This window comes from Gadus chalcogrammus, chromosome 15 (genome assembly GCF_026213295.1).
Source record: "Gadus chalcogrammus isolate NIFS_2021 chromosome 15, NIFS_Gcha_1.0, whole genome shotgun sequence".
Taxonomy (NCBI): domain Eukaryota; kingdom Metazoa; phylum Chordata; class Actinopteri; order Gadiformes; family Gadidae; genus Gadus; species Gadus chalcogrammus.
Genome location: NC_079426.1, coordinates 13,973,369 through 13,996,834, shown reverse-complemented (window position 1 = coordinate 13,996,834; position 23,466 = coordinate 13,973,369). Strand labels below are relative to the sequence as shown.

General features: G+C 45.7%; 1 protein-coding gene across 1 annotated transcript in view; it reads right to left on the bottom strand.

Moving 5' to 3' along the window:
- The window catches only part of ttc27 (tetratricopeptide repeat domain 27), a 62,184-nt gene that overhangs the window by 29,542 nt on the left and 9,176 nt on the right, over positions 1-23,466 (bottom strand). Inside the window, exons 5-9 of the mRNA XM_056609471.1 lie at positions 21,562-21,664; positions 19,209-19,373; positions 18,591-18,739; positions 13,827-13,939; positions 7,470-7,536 (exon numbers count right to left, since the gene is read on the bottom strand). Coding sequence (XP_056465446.1) covers positions 7,470-7,536; positions 13,827-13,939; positions 18,591-18,739; positions 19,209-19,373; positions 21,562-21,664 — 597 coding nt within the window. The remainder of the gene's footprint in view (positions 1-7,469; positions 7,537-13,826; positions 13,940-18,590; positions 18,740-19,208; positions 19,374-21,561; positions 21,665-23,466) is intronic.

Genomic DNA, 23,466 nt, shown 5'->3' with positions numbered 1-23,466 from the left:
CAGCAGCAACACACCCTCATCCACATGCACACAAAGTTAAGAACCGTAGTTGATTGTTGAATAACGATCAATATGACGATTGACGATGGTGCCTCTTGACTCATAAAGGCTTGTTTCAGCGTCTTAGTGTCCATCATTCTCTCTGTTTGAGACAAAGACTTGTCCAAGTCTGTAAGACCATTCAAAGTGGCCATCAAAAACGTAATGAGAAAAAAGTCGTAAAAGTAGATCATTTAGCCCAGCGTCTCGAGAGTAACGGCACCATAGGAGTCGACGAGCACAGGACTACTCTTAGGGACTATTGATGCTGGGCTAGGAGGCCAAACGCTACTGTCTGCGTTGTTTGTAGATACGTGAAGAGACGCAGACTACAGGCGAGCCATTAACACTGCAGCGCATCGTCCCTCGTTACGCTGCAGTCACCGTGGCAACATCGATCATAGAGTAATTAACAGCGAGCGATACGCCGAGCATTTGTCACGCACGTAATCACACACACCAGCAATCTGCAACAGTGCTTAAGAGCCGCGCTGTAAAGGGCACGCCACGGAGCGTGAAACCCTCCATTGTTGGTGGAACAAACATTAACGACTGAAATCTGCAACATGAGGCCGCTAATCCTATCGACTTTTTATGGGACAAATTATGAGGGAGCTTTTGTTCCGCTGTAATTTATCGTTTTTTTGGACGTGAAACTATGCGTTATTCCGCTCCAAACTTAGCCACATCTCTCAGTGGTTTGCTGGACATCCAAGCGTGTGCCGATTTCAGCCTTCAGGTGGGATGCAGGTGGTTGGATCCCTGTGCTGCTGGGGCCCAACAAGAAAGTTGAACTGAATATTTAACATTGGCTTCATAGTCATGAAAAGAGAACCAATCACCTGCATGCTGGTGGGTTGAACATAGCCTGTGTGTTCACACCAATTGCAATGTATTTAGAATTTGTGGATTTAAGCGTTAATTTTAAGTGGCAAAGACAAAATACTAATGACATCGAAGATTCACGATTCACCAAGTTTTAAGTTTTTAGGATTGAAGTAATGTATTAAACCAAGGAAATTTTAACAATATAATCCATCCCTAAATGTGCTCTGAAAAGGTTGCTTTAGGAGGTATGTAACGAGAATAGCAACAAATAAGACCAAAAGGGTTTCTAAAATAAATGGCCTACCCTAGTCCCTTAAGGGGGCCCTCTAAAAGAATGGCAGCAAGCCCAAAAACAGGCTGCAGCCAAGAACTTCCTTAAAACCCCTTGAAGATCTGGGATCCAGGCTCAACCCAGTGAAGGGTACCCTGTGTAGGACCCAGTTCTGCTCGCTCTGCAGAAGGAGGTTGGTCTGTCGGGAGGTGTTGGGCACAGGGATTGAATAGAGGCGACACCCGAGGATGAGAACGTTTAACCCTCTGGGGTACAAAGGGGACAAAAGGAGTTGTGACTCGAGACGAAAACAGTTGCCAGGTCTAGCGGTGTGCGATTTGAAATGACGCCGCAGAATCGTGGAGGGGTGAGTCCGTTTGGGTTTCCGTCAACTGCAGGTAAAGCTAAAAGCAGAAATGTAATATACACATACCCCATCACTTTGGTTAAGGAAGACACATTTTAAACCGTGTGGTTAGATGACGAACCGCTGTGGAAAGGTCAGCGCTGGTTAAGAGATTAGATGGAGGTTGACATATTTACTGCATTACTGCTGCAACATTAATGCATAACGCGGTCTACATGGCTACTAGCGTCACTCCATAACCGGCTTTGGAAGAAACATAGATAAATGTTGCAGATTATAGTTGCCATTCCAGAACATTCCTCAACTGCGAATGACATTAGCACAGCAACGGGAGGGTACGAGATATATGCAGTTACTGACTTTAGTGCCTGATATCCAGGATGCAGCCAAACCCGCTCCATCATCGGTAACCACTGAAGCATTCTGAGATGGACGGAATACTTATTAGAATTCACTATGCTGCTGAATGCATTTGAATACAAACATTATCGTTTTCCCACTAACTTGCAGAAAAGTACCACAATCCAAACAAAACTGCAGAAAAAGGAACATGTCAACCGATCCTCCTTGAAATTAATTAAACTACAGCGAAAACAAGGTTTTTAAATACCAAAACTACACAGTTTCACACACAGAAACAGGGCATGACGGCAACTAGTCTACACCTTTAAGCAAGTGCGTCTGTGTGTTTCACATCGGTAGTTTCCATGTTAAACATTGAGCCGTGCAGGGTGGATGCTGATAGGACCATAAGGTTAGAGTGACAGGAAACCAGTGAACTCCTGAAGGGTATTTAAGTTTCCAGACCGACACCTGCATACAAACCTCACACTAAATGCCCCCAGTGGCCCAGTGGACTACAACTCCGTTCTACACAGCTCTGGCTAAGCAGCAACTGGCTGTTAACGAGCTGTCCGCTGACAAATCATCCGTGAGGTACGATTCAACAAGAACAATTCTTCCTTCAGGAGCTTTCTGTCAGTCTACACAAACACTCGGGGCTGCTATCCGAGAAGCACACTTTTCAAAACTGCAAAAACTGTTTTTCCACGTGCTTGTCACATAATCAAAAGCAGCATAACTGTTTTACATAGAATAGCTTGGACCAGAGATTCCATTGGTTTTGCACAGAGTGTAAGTGTCCCAGGTAGGGAGGTTAATATGGTGAAATTATGTTTAAAATGGCAGAAAAACTCCAGAATAACCTCATTATAACAATTTTCTCTGCAAAAGTGGATAAGGTAAGAAAAAATTCAACAGTTTGTTTAAAACCTGGTAAATACCCTTCAGCAACAAGGTGTCTCAGATAATTAGAGTCAAAATCCCCGGTGCAGCGTGTGGGCGAGTGTTTCTGGAGGAAAAACTGGATGGCACTTTGGTTTGACGTTAACACGCCCGTTGAAGGAGACCGCGGAGGCAGCTGGAGTGGGTGGCAGGCGGTGATTAGGAGGAGGAGGAGGAGGAGGATGAGGAAGGCCTGGCTTGTGACAACCATCTAACCAGCCTGCAGATTCCTGGATCCACATGGAGGCTGGGAAGATGCCTGCTCACAGGAGCCGGCGGCGGGGTTGAGCTCCTCTGACCACCATCGTCGAAGAGGTAAGTCCTTCTGGCCCAGTTCAGCCGATGAGACAGTCACCAGTGCACAACTTGGCCAGAATCTGAAGTGGTTCCAACGTATTATCCATCGCTCAGATGGTCAAATGTTATTTTTCACGTCTGATTTTATCCTACGGTTGTCATATTGAACTAATGAAATTGTTGACATCATTTTGGACCGTTATACTTGCACTCATACCAGCAAAAGTCAGTGGTTCAAAGTCTAAGGCCTTAATACATCAGCACCTCACCCACTGAGACCAAAGTGTCAAACCCTCAGCCCAACACTCACACTTCTGTCCAAGTGCGAGACATACACATAAATGGCCTCTTGATAAAACGTATCAAAGTACATCGAGAATAAGGCGGAGGAGTGAAATGAGCAAGGCAGTTGACCTTCATCCCTGCCAAACATCAACGCAGGGCGAGACCAAAGAACGAAGCCATCCATCTTGAACACTTCCCCTCACCAGCAACCACTTAACATTCAAGACTTCAAGCATGCCATCGTGGTACACCGGGCTTTCCACGCAAACTGTCCTGATGGAATCGTAAAGGGCGAGGGGGAAGGTTGCCTTTGACTTCCCTTTTGGCTTTCAGTAAGCAACGTGGAGAATCCAACAATGCAATTAAAAGTTAATTGTCCCCATAGCCTTGACATTTCTTTTATATAAAATGGAACGTAGCGAATAAATTGCAGCAGGCCATTAAGATGTTCACAGTGACGCTGGAACTTTAGCTGTGCGTAATTACCGCTCCATCCCCATAGGCCTTCATGCTTTTAAATATCTCAAAGGAAGGCGCTGTGTAAGTGGTGACACACACTAAAAGGCTGAGAAGGAAAACAGCAGTATTTTATTTTCCCTATCGGTCCTCTGACAGTGAACCCCGCCCTCAAGTAACATTCACCAAGTAATCTAGGATTTCGAAAGAGCGGGAACAGTCAGAACGATTTTGGGACAAAATCCAAGTGCGATAATCTATCCGAAAGTCAATGCTAATGTTGGTTTTGGATTTGGACGTGTTCAATTATTTGGATGTGTTAAATGATGAGGTCCTTCGTTATACAATTTGTAAAAGAGTTTGAAATAAGTGGTCATTTATATCTCGTATTATCTTCTCTTTTCTTATCCTCAGAGATTGATCACTAGCTCCCCTGTCAAAAAAGCGACTCATCAAAGACATCGTAGGTCCACTTTCTCCGGGGAACGGGCGTCTCAGAGTCCTGTTTTATGTCAATGTCAAGTTAGAGGTGAACTCATGCCAGAGAAACCCATAATTGGTTTTAGGAAATGTAAGTGATTTACACGACACCCTTGTCCAAGCCCTGATTACTTCTGAAAACATGCTTAAGTGAAAGGATGTGGACATGCTTTTAAATATTTTGCCACCCAAAGTATTTAATAAACTTGACCACTCTGGTCAGAGGGTTCTTTCCCATGGCCTGCGCTGCCCTTGGCGCGTCCGTGGCGGTGAGATCAGCACCAGAGAAGGGTGTAAAGAGGACGATCCGACCAATAAAAACATGACTAAATGAATCCAAGCGGACCGTGACCCTGCACTCAACAGACACTTGCACACTTTCCAGAAACGCCACACTAAGAGCCCGCTACGATAACGACCAAAGAAAGGAAAATAAAGGCAGATAGCGGGCCAAGTGTGTGGTGGACACACCCAGGGGTGGCAGCTCAACAAGCGGGGAAGAAGAAAGTGCTGACTGGGGAGGAAAAACACTGAAAGCCTTCCAGAGGTCCAGCGGGCCAGCGGCGCTGACGAACATCGGAGCTGACGAATATCAGGGCTACGGTCCCCGGGCGGACCACGTCATCGCCATAGGAAATGTGCCACGGCCGCTTAGCTAATCTATTGGTGCTCACAGCAGGGGGGGGCGAAGATGATTGATGGCACTAAGGGGGTGCGGGTGGGACTGACCATTGCAAGCTCATCACCACAGTAGGGTGCTCTGGAGATATATTATATACTCTCTCGAACTCTCTAAGAATTCTCTCAAAGTACTCAGTCCTATTAGGTATACGCGCAAATGGTAGTTTCTTCCTGAAATGAATACAGAATATATTGTTAGATACACAGACTGATGGGATGGTCCCGGACACCAAATCCACCATCTTCTTAGCAGTAGCAGCAGCAGCCAAAAGCAAGACACAATTATTACAAGCCGTAAAACAAGTGTAGGCTCCAGCCATCTGTCTTTAGCTTCGAAAACCCACTATATCAACCTATTTATAGCGTCGTAATAATACATTATATATCTATCTATGAACTTTCAACGTGGGGGCAGGATGGTGTAGTGGTTAAAGGTTTCCCAGCCTGTGTTTGATACCTCTTTGTACGCAGACTACCTCAGAGTATAGAGCAAATTGCCCTTTTCTCTACCTGCTCCTTAATGGCCTGTATCTGAATGCCCTGTAAGTCGTCTGGGATAAAAGCCTAAATAACTATTCACTACATCTACATGATTCCCGAAGCAGTACCAATGAGGGTTGACATTAGTAGCAGTCACACAACAGACATAGGCTTTCTAAAGCAGCTCCAGCTGTGGCCCAGTCAGCTTGCCTTTAGAGCTGGTGTTTACAGCCCTGACTGCTGGCAGGATGTCAGCGTTTAATCAGTGAGGGAGAGGAGCTGAAACACCCTGCTGTTCTGTCTTCTACACCCCCGCTATTAGGGTCAAATTAACATTAATAAACATATTGAGAGGGGAGTAGAGCTGTCGGTCATTATGTCGTTAGGGAACTTTAGAATTATAATTAAGAGCGAGGTGATGATGCGTGTCCGACGCCCAATACCTAGCATCACAAACGCCTGTGCACCCAGCATACAACATATGGCCCTGAAAGAGCAGAGAGGGCGACGGCAGACATATGCAATTGGTTACATTCTCTCTCTTTTTTTCGGTTTTCATTTTCTCCCTGTGCCCTCTGATCACGTATTTCATCCCTCTACGCTCAGTCTGCCACGAGCAAATCACTGCTCAGCACCAGAGGGAGGTGTGTGTGTGTGTGTGTGTGTGTGTGTGTGTGTGTGTGTGTGTGTGTGTGTGTGTGTGTGTGTGTGTGTGTGTGTGTGTGTGTGAGAGTGAGAGTGAGAGAGAGAGAGAGTGAGTAAGTGAGTGTGAGAGAGAGAGAGAGAGAGAGAGAGAGAGAGAAGACAAGACGGAGACGGAGAGAACACACAGAAAGACACACAGAAGGACACACAGAAGGACAGACAGAGATGCGGTGAGAGAAAGAGAATGACAGAAAGGAATGGAGAGAGAGAGAGAGAAAGGGAGAGGAGAAGAGACACTTTGACCAACGTATTGTTAAAGGGGAAACATTCCCTCCCTTCTTCGTCTCTCCAAAGCGTCCACATTCTGAAGCTATGCTAAACTCTGCACTGTGGACGATAGCGTGGATTCGCTTGGCTGCTGCCGGCTCATTCAAGAGGCGTTGAATGGCAAACGAGGTGCTGTCAATCACACAGGGACATTAGAAGGCGTTGGAAATTGGATTTCCAGCCATTATAATGAGATGTATGATAATAAGATAAAAATAATAAGATGCGCAAAAGTAAACATTCACAAAAGTCTGGGATATAACTAATATTGAACGTCAGAACTATCAAAACAAATTAAATAATAGAGAAGCAAACTTTCTGAAGAACTGCAGTAAAAGTACAAAGTACCAATTACGGTTGGCATGTGGTGTTAAATATGTTTGGTTAAGTCACTCAAACTGTATATTCAGACTTTTTGGGAAGGGTATCCTTTAAAGAAGTCCTCATCTTATGACCTCTACAGTCCAACCAATCAGCTTGCTGGGAATTTATCGATATCATGCACCGATCTGCATCTAAATCTGTTCCCTTCTGTCACAGCTCAGAGGAACCGTTTGATATTCCCTCCCACACTGCACAAAGTGAACTTCATGGAAACTAATTACTTAGCTTCATCGCTCCACATATCACCATGGGACAGAGCATTAAAGAGTTGCATCTTTGGTCATCGATAAATTCCCGTTTTTCCTATGAACGCTGTGGTAAATTACCTCCTAGCCGCGAGCAGAGGGGAATCAGAGGAGTGTTACACCACGGTTGCATCAACCACTTGGCGGTCATGTCTTAGAACCGAAAGTCCAAAACACGAAAATAAATCAATATTAGTTTCTGTTTTTTAACTATGAGATAACATGATCGGTAACTACAAAAATATTATGGTTACGTAAAAAGAAAAAAAGATTTTATTTTTTTAATAATTGGCATTTTAGCCTCATTGAATCTGTTAAGTATCGATATCATCAATCCCCAGAGCATGACACAAGTCAATATAACATTAGTCAGTGTGATGGACGGGGGGGAGGGACTTACCGATGTGAACGCCAGCAGCTCCTCCTCAGTCAGGTTGTGCACTGGGTTGCTCTTCTGGAAGTTGGTGCTGGGAGACAGGAGGTCAGGATCAGTATGCGGCACACACACACACACACACACACACACACACACACACACACACACACACACACACACACACACACACACACACACACACACACACACACACACACACACACACACACACACACACACACACACACACACACACACACACTTTAATTCTTCCATAACAACGTCAGAATTTGTTATTCCCAGGTTTATTGATGATTTATTGACGAATGATCGGTTTGATTCATGATCGTTGTGGCAACCATTAGAGGAAAGTATTCGTCATGATAGACAAGCCTGGAGCATTAATCTATATCACTAGTGGGGGAGCCGAGGGGGAGTGCGGGAGATAGAGAGGGAGGGAGGGAGGGAGGGAGGGACAGGGAAAAGAGTGGGAGGGAGGGGAGGGAGGGGTTTATGGGGCAGGGAGAGACTAATGAAGGAGAGAGACAGAGGGAGGGAAGGAGAATCTGAAGAAATATGGCCAATTGATTTCCGCAAAGCCAGTTCATCATGAAAGCAAAACAAAGAAAAAAGCAACTAGAAAGAAACAAAAGACCCTCAATTCATTAAAGTATCAATCAATCACAAATCAATTAATCACGAAGTGAAAACAGTGCGGTCGCTGCGAGGAGATGGGAGGGTCTGGGCGTAGCCGATCATTTCCCATGAGGATACATGATGCCAGTGTGGTTCTTTTACACAAGCAACTGGCCCGGGGACCGCCTCTGGTTCTAACGCTTTCTGCACTAGCTCGGAGTCAAACCCTCCGCCCCTGGCACTGGGTCCAGAGCGCAGGGTCGGAGGGGTCGGACTCTGTTGAGATTAGGCCCAGTAATAACCGGTGCTCCTCTGCACATTCTGTTGGTTATCCTTCCACTGGAGGACCGTTTCTGCAGGCCCGGCGGAGCCTGCCAGGTGGACGCACCGCAGGGCTGTAGTAGAGCCGCCGCCCGTGAGCCAAGAACCCGACGTTCCCCGGTCCCTCCCCAGAGAACCCTCCACCAGTTAGTACTTTGTTTAGAGAGAAAATAGTAGTACGGTAACAGCCGATACTACTAGATACACTGTTACACAAAATACTGCAGAGTATCGCAAAAACAGAAATCCAGACATTGTATTGATTTATAAAAACAACATTGGTTCTTTCAATGCATTATCTGTGCCTTGGAGGACGGCCACTGCAGTGTGGTAACGGTTACACATACATTTATTAACATGCTGGGTTACACCTAAATGTAAATAGACAAGAGGCACTCCAGCCGTGGGGATGTCCCGGGGAGTAGAGATTACAGAGAGATACTGGTAGTGAGAGACAAAAACAACCAGGAACATTCTGTGGGATTTAACCAAAAAGATGCAGAAATCCCCCAACAGGAAGAGGTTTAAAAGGAGACAATCTCAAATATATGAGAGTTGCGCGAGAGGATAACTGAAACCAGTTGTTGATCAGTGGAAAGGTCCATGTATCGACTGCTTCCACACATCAGGTGTGTGTGTGTCTCTGTGTGTGTGTGTCTCTGTGTGTGTGTGTGTCTCTCCCTCTCCGTGTGTCTCTCTCTGCCTGTGTGTGTGTGTGTGTGTGTCTCTCTCTGCCTGTGTGTGTGTGTGTGTGTGTGTGTGTGTGTGTGTGTGTGTGTCTCTGTAGATGTCCCTCTGTGTGTGTGTGTGTGTGTGTGTGTGTGTGTGTGTGTGTGTGTGTCTGTGTGTGTGTGTGTGTGTGTGTGTGTGTGTGTGTGTGTGTGTGTGTGTGTGTCCCTCCGTGTGTGTGTCCCTGTGTGTGTGTGTGTGTTTCTCCCTCAGTGTGTGTGTGTCCCTGTGTGTGTGTCTCTGCATGTGTCTGTGTCTGTGTGTCTGTGTGTGTCTGTGTGTCTGTGTGTGTGTGTGTGTGTGTGTGTGTGTGTCCACTAACGGATTATTCCGTTCCTTCTAGGTTACATGAAGCAACTTATCTCTCATTGTCGCAGTTGGCTAACGGTTAACGGCCATCAAATTAATCCTAACGAAAATAGACCAATCCCATAGTGTATAGCGTGCATGGAGTTATTGTTTATTGCCCTCACACTAAAACACACCACACATTTAATTATATTTAGGGATGAATATATTTAGATGGAATATAGTGCTGGCAAGCCAGTTGAAATCTCAGGCTTAGCTTTGGTATCGACTATCCTGTATAGAAGCTAGGTAAACTGAAAACCAAAAGTAGTAGCATATCTTTTACTTTATCTTAGCGAATCGCCAATATTTGCATATTATGTATATTGTACTGCCTATGGGTAACAGCAGGTACAACCTACACTTGACCACCTTGGCTTCCAACAACCATGGAATGAGGACAATACAATCTTTAATGGGAAAAAGTATAATTAAATTAAGACACACACACACGCTGTTGAGAGGTTAGTGGCAGCTGGTCAGAGGGAGCAACTGAAAATTCTACCCATGTGACAACGGGCCCTAACAATAAGTGCCACCTGACTGAAGGAACACCCTAAACGGCGATGAATTCATTACAATGATTCCCTTGCTGCTGTTGCCTTTAAAAGGATGAAGAGGAGGTCATCTGATTATAGCCGTAGTAGATTGATAGGCTGTTTAAATGCCTGTGGTAATGGGTGGGGATGGAGCCCAGAGTACGTATGTAAGAGACTGATCACCCTACATACCTGAGAAGCTCTAGCTCTCGGGTTATCTCTTATCTTGACCCACACATTGAAACTGTTGTCAGTTAAAGGAGTCATTTTAAATCATAAAAGATATGTTTGGCTAAAGTCAGGGGATACTGGCTATCTCGCTAATCAGGAGCGTGAGATTCAAGCATGATCCTCTTCACACTCTCTCCCGCCACACCTCCTATTTATCACTCAAATTACACGATATTTCGCCATCATGTAGACTTTTTCAATAATATATCATTGTATATAATCATACAATACGCGCCAAGCCACATCTTGAACCCTGCTCTTTGAAATCTGACAACAATCGGACGCAGACAGAGCAGAGTGCAATGAGCTCGACCCAAAGTCACGACGGCATACTGAAACCCTGACTATAAGCCTTACTAGTTTTCTGATCAACCCACAGTGATTTTGGAAAAGGCTAAATGGAGGCAACGTCTACTGCTTTTCATCATCATGAGATATGGCAAGTTGAAAGTGGCCTGAGTAGTTCATGAGGGGCCCGGGTGCAAGAGTTGTTATGGGCCCCCCGACTACCCAATAAAAATGTATTCTAAAAACCGATTGGTCAAATTCCAATTTGAACAAATACTGATTTTAACAACCTTCTTTTCATGGCCACTGATTTCACAGAGAGTATGTGTGCTCTGCCAATACCGTTCTCTTCTTATCTAGTTTTGACAGCAACTTAAAAAAGTCCAAATGATACAACAGCAATGTGTGCAGAACTCCTTAAATAGATCCCAATCATTGATTAATGAAAATATAATCTACCGTTGATTAAATTGCATGGCTTTTTTCAAAATTAAGACTTTTGTGAGCTTTTGGAAATAAGGATGTGATTAAAGAGGGAATAATATCTTCTGTCGCAGCTGCGGGTCTTTTATTGCGTTATATTTTTCATAAAAATTTACCCATAACTTTTTCTTGACAAGAACATTAATTAAGATGAGAAACATATTTGTACCTGTTGATTAGACTAATATATCCATATACTGTTTGGAAACAAAACACTTTAACATCAAATTTAACCTTTTTAGCTTTACATTAATTGAATTATTTAGACTGGGTAGCCGTGCCCATTCTTCCGGCAATCTTCCGAGTTTGCCCTGCAGAAGGGTCTGGAAAAAAGCAATACATTTCTTTCTAGTTTCGATACGTTTTTGTGGGAGCCAATCACCAAGCTGGCTTTTCCCCCTTGCGTGCTATTGGTTGGTCTTGGCCTGGCAATAGCCAGGCTATTATTCATATATTTAGAATTTAAAATTATAACAGAGCATTTATGATTACCTACATGATTTTATTTTATAAAAAAAAAATGTAATCTGAATGGCAGGGTTTTTCGGGCGATTTGATTGGCAGGGGTTATCGAGCGGTCAGATGGGCTGTGGTTTTTTCGAGCGAGGAGTAAGTGATGAGCATGGTAATCAAAAGGCAGCTCAAGTCGTTCCATCCAGGGAAATACCCACTATTTCACAATATATATATTATACAGTATAGACATGCACTAACCATATAAAGGGCACACAGGTTCCTCACTAAAGAAAGTCAAAGACGTGTTGCTCCATTATCCCAAATCATGGTTGACCGCCTTTTTGGTTCCCGGCTGTGAACTTGACCGGCGGTCCAATCAACATGGAGATAAGCATCGCGCACCAATCAGAGAGCAATTTATTCTCACACTGAGAATTACAAAATACGTCAAATTACTTGTACTATAGCCTGGTAGTTAGCCGTTTACAACTGTAAAACGATAGCAATAGCCGGGCTAGCTAGCTGGCTAATGTGATGACTTGCATCAGAGCGCCCAATTATAAAACTCCACTATCAATGATATCGAGTAGCTGTGTATATATCTTTGTATATGTGTGCAAATAAGAAACAAACCTAAGTGAGTCTGTTTCATGATCTGCTGAGTAGCGTAGCCCCCGACGGCTCCCCCACAGGTCAAGAAGAATCTTGCACCTTCGCAAAAAGTCGGGATTGTCAACAAGCAACTCATATAGATGCTTGTTGAGCCTGAGGTAATTATTTTTATTTATTAGGTTTCCCCCTTGAACGCGACAAGCTGTGTAAAATAATCCTCCTCTAATGAAGGAGGGGAGAGGGGGGGGTGGCATGTGAGACAGCAGACTGTACAAACTCATCACAACGCAGCCGGAGATGGAAAGGATTAAAGTCACCCAAACAAAACATCAGAGGGAATGCTAATCTCAGATTCTGTTTGTCATCATGGGAATGGTAATGTAAACAAACAATAAACCCTCAACAACGTCTGAAATACAAGTCAAAAACTGAAGTCGATTCCACGCAAAACGTTAGACTGTTCACTAATAGAGAATGTTAGTTGTGCTAAGGCTAGCCAGAGACAGGCTACCATTACTCTTCTGATGATGTGCTTCATTCGTTCCTGAAGCAAAACACGAATTGAGATTAGTTGAACAAAACAAGAGTTGACAGGAGGGTTTTAATCAGTTTTACCCCAATACTTGTATAACGCTGAAACATAAACAAGAACCCGTGTTTAAAAGATTGCCGAATGCAACATTAGTTAGCATTAGGCCCTACACAAACATTTAAAGTGCCCATAAACACACTGTTGAGCGTTAGCAAGATCTAAAGCCTTCCTATTTGATCTGGTCAAATCTATTATTGATTTAACAGTCTAATTTGTTAAATATTGCGTATTCAACTGTCAGATATTAGTCAGCAAAATGTGAGTTTTACTCATCTGTTTCCAGTTTACCGTGCTGTATGAGATAATTTTGCTTTAAGACGGCTCCCAAATAATTTCTGTCCAATCAGGGCATCTGTTCTCTGATTGGTTAGGAAAACAATCTTGCCCGTCATATACCTATGCTCCCAGGTGCCTGAATGCAGCACTTCTTAATTGTAGATATATTTAAGGAGGAAGGGATTTTCCTTAGTGTTTATTTTCAAAACCTTGCCCTCTTCTGCCATCTCTTTTGAACTCTCAAATCTTGAATAACACATCCTCTATCTATGATTATTCTTTGACTAGAGTCGACTCAGATGGGTTAGGTGTCCTAAGCTGTTGCTTCCGCTCTTTCTCTGAAGCAATTTTTCTGTTGGAAACCCTGATCATGTTGACCTACGACCCCGATATAGTGGTTCATTAATCAACACACGACTCCGTGGCCCTCCTAATGGCTGCCAGGTGTGACGCTAATGATTCAGGTGTGATGGTGACCTTCTAGCCGGCTGGTACTCGAAGCAGAACACATCTAACACCAGTGTAAACACCATCACATGACCATATCACTGTTTCTTTTTCGCCGGTTGGTGTTTCCTTGGCAGGCTGCAGCCTGGGGAAACGATGACTAAAACTAGACAGACTTCTGCGATCTGACACTTTTCTACAGATCTTTTTTGACCAACAGCACATAAGCTGGTCGCAGCAGACAGTAATGAATAGTTATAAAAATTAAGACATTTTTAAATAACAATATGCAAAACTATAGAAAGGGATTAAAGAGTTGTACTGCCACTCGCGTCAACGGGGCTATCACCAGACATCTTCCAGGTGTTCCGTCTGTGAGTCGGTTGGTGAGTGCCTGGGTGTGGGTTGCCGTGGAGAACTCACCAGAAGCCCAGGAGGACGGCCTGGTCCTCGGCAGAGAGGCTGGGGACCTGGTGGAGGCCTGGGTCGGCCAGGTTGATCTGGTTCAGCACTGTGTCGTCGCCCAGCTCCTGGTCCTGGACAGACAAAACCCAAAGCAATAACGTGAGACCCTTTGTCCTGTACTGGTCTTGGTCAAACTACTCCCTGCAGTAGTTTGGTCTAATATTCTCAAATAAAGATATGTGGGACATATATAGCACTTTAATCATCGGTGGCCTCCCATTGACCAATTCATACACACATTCATACACCAATTGTTGTGTCAATCATGCAATGAAATGGTGTCTTGACACCTTGACAGTAGGAGGAGCCGGGGCTCGAACCAGCAACCTTCCAGTTGAAAACCTTTGTCACCGCTCAGCTGTCAAACACTACATGGCATTCCCTCACCCTTTTTAACCAACCTTCCTGTCTGCATTCACTGTTCTGACCATGAAAGTTACAAAAAGCCCATTAAAAAGAAATACTAAAGAATTCCCTGTATGTTATGGGATACATTGATCTAAGCATCATGGACCATGTGAAAGGTTCATGAAAGAAACAGACATGGCCAACCAACCGCACATGCATGGAAATACAGTTACCCGAAAAGCATAACAAATACACATATATATATTTAAATAGTGTTGGGGGGAGTGGGAGAATAAATAGACAGGTTAGTTAAATAAATCTACAGTCGGATGATTTCTCATGTCAATAGGTTTATGTGGAATATGTAAAATAGAGGGCTTTGACTTGCCTGCCAAATGGCTGTTGTACCAGAGTGTAAACCAGAGTATGCGGTGAAATGTGCATAGTATAATCGTTTTTTGTAGTTTCATATTTGATCTATTATTACGCAAGACTGAACTCTCCAGAATGCGCTTGAACTGAACTCAGTAATAAAAATGAAACCATGTGGCCTTGCTGAAGAAGATGTGATTGCTCTGTCACCTGGTGAAGGAGTTAGACTGCGTTTCTAGATAACCAACGTGTTAAATAGAAAAGGCACGGAAGCTTGTTGTGCCTGCCTGCAGAGACACTACCCTGAACTACCCTTACAACACATTACTCCCCCGCCTTTTCAAACCACCTCTTCATCATCTCCACCTCCTCTGCCACAGTCTCCCTTTATCGTTTTACCTCAGACTTCACTCCCTAAACCAATGATCAAGAAATCAAACATGCTGGAGAATCAAGTTTTTTATTCTTTCAGGAATATCAAAGCCCAGGCATTCATTGGTATTCCAGCAGCAAAGTACCTTACTGATAGAAGTTCCACTTGGATGGAAATCTAGGTCATAATCGCCATTCAAAACAGATCGTTTCTTTCCTACCAAGGAGACCTGATTGACAGCCGGATCTGTCTGCGGCTCAACAGCAAAGCTAGGAGATTCATAAGAACAAGACACGCAACCCAATGCCTTTGGTCCACGCACGCAAGAGAACAGACTTCCAAATAAGGCAATCCGTGGCCTGAATTAAATAATTCATGCCTCAAATAAGGCAGTCCACGCATTTCCCCGCAACTCGCAGGGCGGTTTGTGCAGACCATTGGCAGAGCTACGGTCAGGCTTAATTTAAGTAGCAGCAACATAACCAAAATATAACATGCAGGTGTTATTATATTACAACCAATAATTAACTTAAATGTGCATCCGGTCGTTTCTCCGGGGCTCCTGCGTATCTGGGAAGGCGGCCACAAACAACACCGGCGCAGCATCGGCCCAAAATATTCCATAACTATTTTTGGCAGGCAAAAATACCAAGCGAGTTCCTTAAGACATGTGTTTCACAGACAATACGTAATCCACTGAAAACGGCCAAGTCTGAGCAATATACAACCCCCAAGGCCGCCTTTACCCAGCCGATGAGTTCTGGCCCGAGGTTCCGTCTCTCGTGGCCGCGGACCTTGACACTGGAGCGCCTCCCGTTACGCTCCGGTCCGGGCCTGAGAGCACTTGGCTCCGTAGGGTCGGACTTGGCTCCGTAGGGTCGGACTTGGCTCCGTAGAGGCGGACGTGGTGCCCTGGCCCGACCGCCGCAAACCGTCCAGGGTTGGCCGGGGGACAAGAAGATTCCTCCCGGTGCCGGCCACCGTCTCGTCCCTTTGGGACGGCCGGGGACAGACCGCACCCAGGGAGCTCTGCTTAATGACCGTCTTGATTGAGCCCATTTCCTGCTCCTTCCTCTGGTAATGAGGGCATTAGTGGTCTGAGCCCCGGGGATGGGGAGCGGGGCTGGAACCCCGCCACCGACAAGACGGAGCAGACCCTGGGCGGACGCCAGCGGTGTTTACACGAGGGGTTCGTGTAACACAAGAGTAGAGGGGTGTGGGGGAGTAAGGCACGTGGTCCAGTGGCTACCTTGTTCAGACGCTGACGGATGCTAAATCGCGAGCAAAGCACATCAGGGGGCGCTCAGAATTACTTTGTACGCCCCATGAGCATGGACGTGTTTCATTGTTACGTTATCTTTTTTTCCCACACTGCTGTGTCAACGCATGATTGATTTGCGTTTCGGTGTTACCTGACATGTACAGCAAGAGTACATCGATGGGGGGGATAAGAGCAACACTCTCAGGTGAGGGGACTAACAAGACGAGGGAGTGGCGTGCTCCCTAAACAATTGCCCTTGACACGAGACAGGTCGCAGTATAGTCTGAATTACCATCTGCCTTCCATATAACCAGCAGACCGCAGGAAGCCGCCCCGACACTGCTACGCTCCTTTCAACACCATTACCGTAGAATTGTCCTCCCAGGGGTAGGAAAAGAAGAAGACGAATAAAACCACACTCTGAATTGCCGTTATCAGAGTGGTGTGAGCTCATCTCTGTAAAGTGTGTTTGATTACTCAGCAGTTGTACAAATAGACCCGCACCACCGCTGGCAAATACTGTGGGCCGGGGATCTAAAGGTCAGGAGACCAGGAGGCTCTCTGGACCTGGGCCAGAGAAGGGCTCCTAGAGGTGAGGAAGTAATGTACCGGGAGGGATGGACAGTGACTCCCAATCAGCGCTACGCAGACCCCCAGTGGGTACCTGACCATGTTCCAGATGGTCCTTTTCTGCTTTTGGTTAAAGATCACCTTTTGGTGCATACATTCCAGAGCATGGGTGGCCGCAATGGAGAAAGGAAATAAAACATGTTTTATAGGTCATACATTGCATTGTGCATCTGTGTACCGCATGTTACATGTCTATATGCATATTGTGTAGTGCCTTGTGCATCAGTTCTACACAATGCATCTAAATGCATGATGAAGAGAGCAGCCTACAGGACCTTTCCTCTCCTCAACAAACACCATGACAACATGGGGGATGGTGTGCTTCCTAACGGAGATCCCTGCTCTGGGAGATTGAGCCCGTGTGAGGGCTGGGCTCTGTGCCGCTGTGGTGTGTTGCTGAGCGGCAGATGGGATGTCTGGGGAAGGGAGGGGGAGGGTTTGATCAGGACCCCTACCCGGAGGGGAGCCCATCCATGAAGACTCTATGAACAGCTAGTGTGTGTGTGTGTGTGTGTGTGCACGGGTGCTTTTCCACATACACAGCACTACCAGTTATCACCTCATCTTCCAGTGTTTCCTTCCATGGTAGACCTTTTGAGCAGGGCGTTGTTTGCTTCTTGTTTGTTGTTAATAGAAAAAGTGCTTTATAGTCTTCGGGAGCCAAGCAACAAATCTCTTTTAGCTCTTTAGCCAACAGTCTTCAAGATGTTGCCCGAGATTTCTAAAAGGATTATTGGTGCTTCATGCGTTTCGCCAGACCTCACCAACATGCCCCGGCAACAAAGCCTGCTGTAATTCCAGAGCCTCGTATGACCAGAAGGGGCAAGGCAGACGAGGATGATTAGTATCCAAAAGAACATTCCAACACGTTTAAGGTAAAGAGGATGACGATGATGATTACAATGGTGGTGATGATGATGACGACGACGCTGGTGGCGATGAAGATTGAGCTGATGATGATGATGATGATGATGATGATGATGATGACAACAATGACGATGGTGATGATGGTGCAGAGGGGAACGCTCCCCTCTGCTGAACATGTTTGGTATTGCAAATTAAATACCCCCATTGGAGGAATCAAGTGATTCCTTCAAGCCAAGACGTTTAATTGTAGCTCCCCATCATCGCTGGCCCCTTTTCAGGGCAGCTACCAAACGATTTGTAGAGGACAGGATTGATTGGTAGGATTGAAAGTCGGATCTTTGATTTGGAGGCGTGTCCCAAGTGAATTGAATTCTACCAGGGATTGAAAATCCTTGGTATTCTTCCACTAGAAGTGTGAACTTCTAGTGTTAAATGGTTTGTGTAGCCCGGGGATGTGTTGCGATCCATCCGTGTACTTGTCCCTAACAGGGTGGTGTTTGTCCTTCTAGCCCTTGAGCCTTTACGGTGGCAAATCTTTTCATCCACCGCTGGGATAACATATCCAGAAATGAGAGCGCTGTCTGAAGCCCAATGAGAATCAGGCTTAAATGCACTACTGCTACTACTACGGCTGCTAGGCATGAAGCCGGTCAACACCTAATAATGCACAACGTTATAAGAAATAAAATAATGTGATACTATAAAATCTGTAATAAAAATTCAGAATCTGTTATATTTGGCTTGAAATTGAATTCTAAAAACGATCCATGATATGTCACATTGTTTCAGCATGAAATGGGGAAATTTATTCCAATTATGGATTATGGATGCATTTGTATGTATGGATAAATGCATGGATGGATGGAGGTACCTTGGGCAGACTGGATACAGGCGTCGGTGGGAGCACCGGGCAGACTGAGCGATCCGACTCAGGTCCGTCCAACTCCTCTTTCCTCTTCACCTCCAGAATGAGCTGGGCCAGGAAACTGTGCTGGAAATGGGTTCGCTTCCCCAGGGCACCTGCCCACAAGCAAACGCACCGTACTTTAACAATGACAAACTTTGCCTAGTCTGATAGCAATTGGGCATCCATTGATCACCTGATCATTAATTTATGCAGGATACCCCCCTTGAGCTACATAAAGCGTCTTCAAGGAGTTTTACAAACCGGAATTTCATTTGTTCTTAATGCATATAGTAAGCTTAACCAATCAGCTTCAATTGACACTTAATCTAAATTTGCCTACCAGGCTAATTTAGATTAAGAAACCCCAATGGTTTTCATTCCTACAGCATACTTTCTGTGCACGGAAATGGCAACAACATGTATTTGAGTTTCCCCCACTAAATAGTGACTGTATATTGAATTTTCTCAAGCCGCTAAGGACTAGTTATCTCCAATCGTTTCATTTAATTAATTCAAATGCACAGACAAATTCTGGAACCTCATAATTGCTATCCATAACCCCTAAACCCGGCCCGAGCCTACCGGTGGTGCTGAACTCCAGGCCGGTCAGCTCCTTGGCCTTCTCAACGTGCTCCCTGGCCTGCTGGTACTCCCAGTAGAAGAGGCTGGTGTACATGCACTCCAGGTGAAACTGGATGGCCAGGTCCCTGAAGCACTGGTCCGAGAACAAGGACTCGCATTTCAGCACTGGGGAAAAGAAAAGTTAGCAAAATAATTAAGGGAAAGCAACCCGACGCGAAACTCAGCATCGACCGGTCGGACCGTTGCTGATTGAGAAAAACCACTCTGAGGTAGAACGTTCGAGTGGAGATGAAACCTTCGAAGACTTGCAATCCAACCTGCCAATAGAACCGTGGCGTCTGGCAGGCTGAATACTAAACATCCCATGCATCCTGCCCCTCGTCAGGCAGCCAAGTGAAAGTTGGAGTCATCACCACATTAAGTCCAGCGGAAAGACAAGCGGTGCCATCAACGGCAGAATGTGAGCCAGCGGCTAAACATAAGAAAGGTAAGCCTGGACGAAGGAGGAGGAGGAGAACGAGAAGGAGGTGGTGGTGGTGGTGGTGGGGCTCTCGCTTTCAGAGCTCTTTGTCTAGCTCGCTCACTCACTCACTCCCATAGGTTGAGAAAGAGAGAGAGAAAGAGCATGCTGTCCTTAGCCTACCGTTGCGTTGGAGGTAGGTTGGACTGGTGTTCCCCAGAGAAGAACGTTGAAGAAATGTTGCTGGACTTTCAGCATAAATATAATATAAATGTAACGTAAATGTAAAATTTCTCTTATGGTTCGATTGTGGTGAACTAGATCCAAAAAACGATCAGGCAAATCAACAATTGTTTATCAGTTGTTTCTTTTCGTGTGTGTGCGTGTGTGCACGCATGAGTGCACGTGTGTGAGTGTCCCCAGGGAGTCAACCACCACGGCCGTAGACGCAGCGAAACGATTCAGCACCGTCAGGAGGAGATGGGACGGGGAGGCTCATTAGATACGGCCAACGCCAGAATCAATTAATCCAACATTCACGCTTCTAAATATAAACAATGGGATACAACAACGTTCCCATTTCCCCAGGGGGAGACTTCCGAATCCAGAGGTGTCATGCAGAACCGCAGCGATTCCCGGGTGAAACACAAAGCGCACGGGCGTGACGGGACGGAAGCAAAATAATGTTTTAGTCTTCTCGTGTACCAAATAGACTTTAACTCTACTTGAAGGGAGCACAAATGATGCAGCCTTGTTACATTCATGCTCCATGCGCTTTGCGCTGTCAAAACTAAGTGATTTTAGTTCTCGTTTGTATCTCGCTACAAATAGGAGGTGAACTGAACCCTCGCTTTGAGCTCGAGGGAGACACTACCTGGATGGAGGGAGGCTTTCTGAACGTAATCTGTCTGACTGGGAGGCAGCCTCCCCTCCATCTCTCTCCAGCTCCATCGCTCCCTCTTCACCCCTCATTACCATTCGTCTGCACCCTCACCAGCTACACTTTAAAAAATCACTCTTTCAGCCATTTTTTCCTCATTTATAATTTTCAATCTCTTTCCTTCCCCAGATAAAAGGGGTCAGCAGGTCCACCACCAGCGTGTGAATATTAAAAATGTTTTCCCTGGCAAAGTGGCTGTCGGAGGATAAAAGACACGCTCTTCTGAGGGGAGGGATCTGGTGTTTGGAGCCGTGAATACAAAGCACACACACACCGGTGAGTCACAGCCCGGCTCACTCACAGCGGCCTGCTGAATAACCGATTCATCGTAAAGCACCACTCACGGTGGACGCTTCTCCCAGATTATATTAGGTTCCTATGAGCAGTGGCAGGGGAGCGAGTAGGAAGGGTTGAATACACGCGGGCGACCGATTGACCCGTTCGACTCTTTATCGCGATAACGAAGATCCAAGAGACCAATGAATCCCGTTCGGCGGTCTTGTGGTAAAAGAGAGACACGCGTTCTTGTTTGAAAATGAAACAAGCCGTTTCAATCGACGACACTTCCAGTGGATTTCAAACCCGTCCTCCGACAGGCTGATGAATGAAAGTCGGGAAACACTTTGAGATACGAGCTGTGTTCGAGAGGCGATGAAGTCGACACTGTAAAGGGAAAAAAGTGATTAGGCAACGGGGATGCGGCGCCGAGGCTCCGGGGCGACTTGAGAGACGGATGGCGGTGTCTCCAGCTTCAGCGTGATGGACGACAACCTGAGACCAACAGGATGAAGCGCGAGGGGGGAAGTGGGCCGTGAAAAGAGAAAGACTGAAGCAGCGCTTTCTGATTCAGATGACGCTCCCAAATATTAATGACAATAGGATTGCATGTGTGAGTGTGAATGAGTGTGAGTGTGAGTGTGAGTGTGAGTGTGTGTGTGTGTGTGTGTCCTGACCTGTGTCCATGCTACTCTGGCCCAGGCTGTTGAGCTGTGGGGAGCGCTCGTCCAGCAACTGCTGGTGGAGTTTCACGTAGCGCAGGGTCCACCAAGGGAGCAGCTACACACACACACACACACACACACACACACACACACACACACACACACACACACACACACACACACACACACACACACACACACACACACACACACACACACACACACACTAAGTAAGTATTTGTTAACCTTAGCAGTAATAAACCAACATACATACACAGTAATATAAGTGCACGCAGTATGTAAGTGATCAACCAACATGAACCACCCCTATACCCAGGAGGGGGAGGGGTGGACTAGAAAGCAGTGAGGGGCAGGCAGCATTGAGACTGATGGCATCCCGCAGGGTTGGCTAAAACACTAGCACGTGCAGAACACAGAGGATGCTGACGGGCCTGAAAACACGATGACGGCGTCGCCAGTTGAGGGGGGTTGTAGCCATGTTAGCGTTTCTGTTGGCCCGTATACAGACCTGCGTTGCCGGGATGTATGTGTGAGTGAGTGTGGGAGTGAGTGAGAGAGACGGAGTATGTGTGGAGGGTGTATGTGTGGAGGGTGTATGTGTGGAGGGGCTTGGGGGGGGGGGGGGGGGGGGGGGTCGGCTGCTGGACTGTGACGGATGCATACTCGCATGTTTCTGGGACATCACCAGCATTAGCTTCATACTGGTTTCATGGAGACAGTTACCATCCTATTGTCCCTTCTCTGATTGGTGTTCTTCATATCTTGAGTAATGCTGGAGGAAAGCAGGTAAACAGTTTGCATAGCTGGCGTTCACTACTATTGTTCTCCTACCTTCCGCTCTATTTGTGTTATTATTTTGCCTCTTCTTGGTGTCTAAATGTAAAGCCCTGTGCACTGGGTAAAACAGATTCGGGAGCCAGAAGCTGTGCGCTTTACACTGAATATTTTTCATTATGCACGAGACGTCACTGCCAATAGAAAAAGCACCGCAGAATACTTTTACAAAAGATACCAAAAAAATCCGTCCATGAAAGATGTGAATAATATGCATGCGCAGGCATGCCGTACCATATTAATTCCGTTTCTGTGTTGACGTGTTATATTATTCCCATTATTGTGTTTCCCAGCAGCAGTATTACCATTAGTTGGGTATTGGGAGCGTGTCTGGGGAGGCCCGTGGAAGTGAGGAGAGACTCTGTGTGTTGTCTCTGTCTCCTGAGGGTCTCCGCACCACAGACCAACGCTGCATTACATTACCATCCGCTGAACGTCGTGGACAAGCTTCTGCCCCAGCACCCGCACACACGGTGTGCATTATTTGGAGCCACTCTAACATCGTTACACATTCCATGGGGGAACAGTCCACTGTATTTACTCTTGATTTAGTTAGTCGTACAATGAGGGCTGCGCAGGCAGGGTATGAATATTTGCGTCTGTCCGTGTGCAGGTAAATAGAAAATTGTTATTAAGACGCTGGTAGGGAATACAAAAGCCTGACCCGTTCCCCTAAGGCCAGAGTGTGTGTGTGTGTGTGTGTGTGTGTGTGTGTGTGTGTGTGTGTGTGTGTGTGTGTGTGTGTGTGTGTGTGTGTGTGTGTGTGTGTGTGTGTGTGTGTGTGTGTGTGTGTGTGTGAGGGAGAGGTTGTTCTATAGGCATAACAATATATATATTTGTTTTATATACCAATTTACATGTTTGCTTGTTTCTCATGAACAACAACTATTGCTCATCGATACGTCAAACTAATTACAACCAACTACACCTACTGCTTGATCAATACGATCTATACGGGTAATGGAGTGGAGAGCTGGACCGGTATTCAGTATCAGCAGTGAACAAATGGTACCAGATTTACCTGCAAGCAGTTAGAAATAGTTATGGTTGGATGTTAGATTA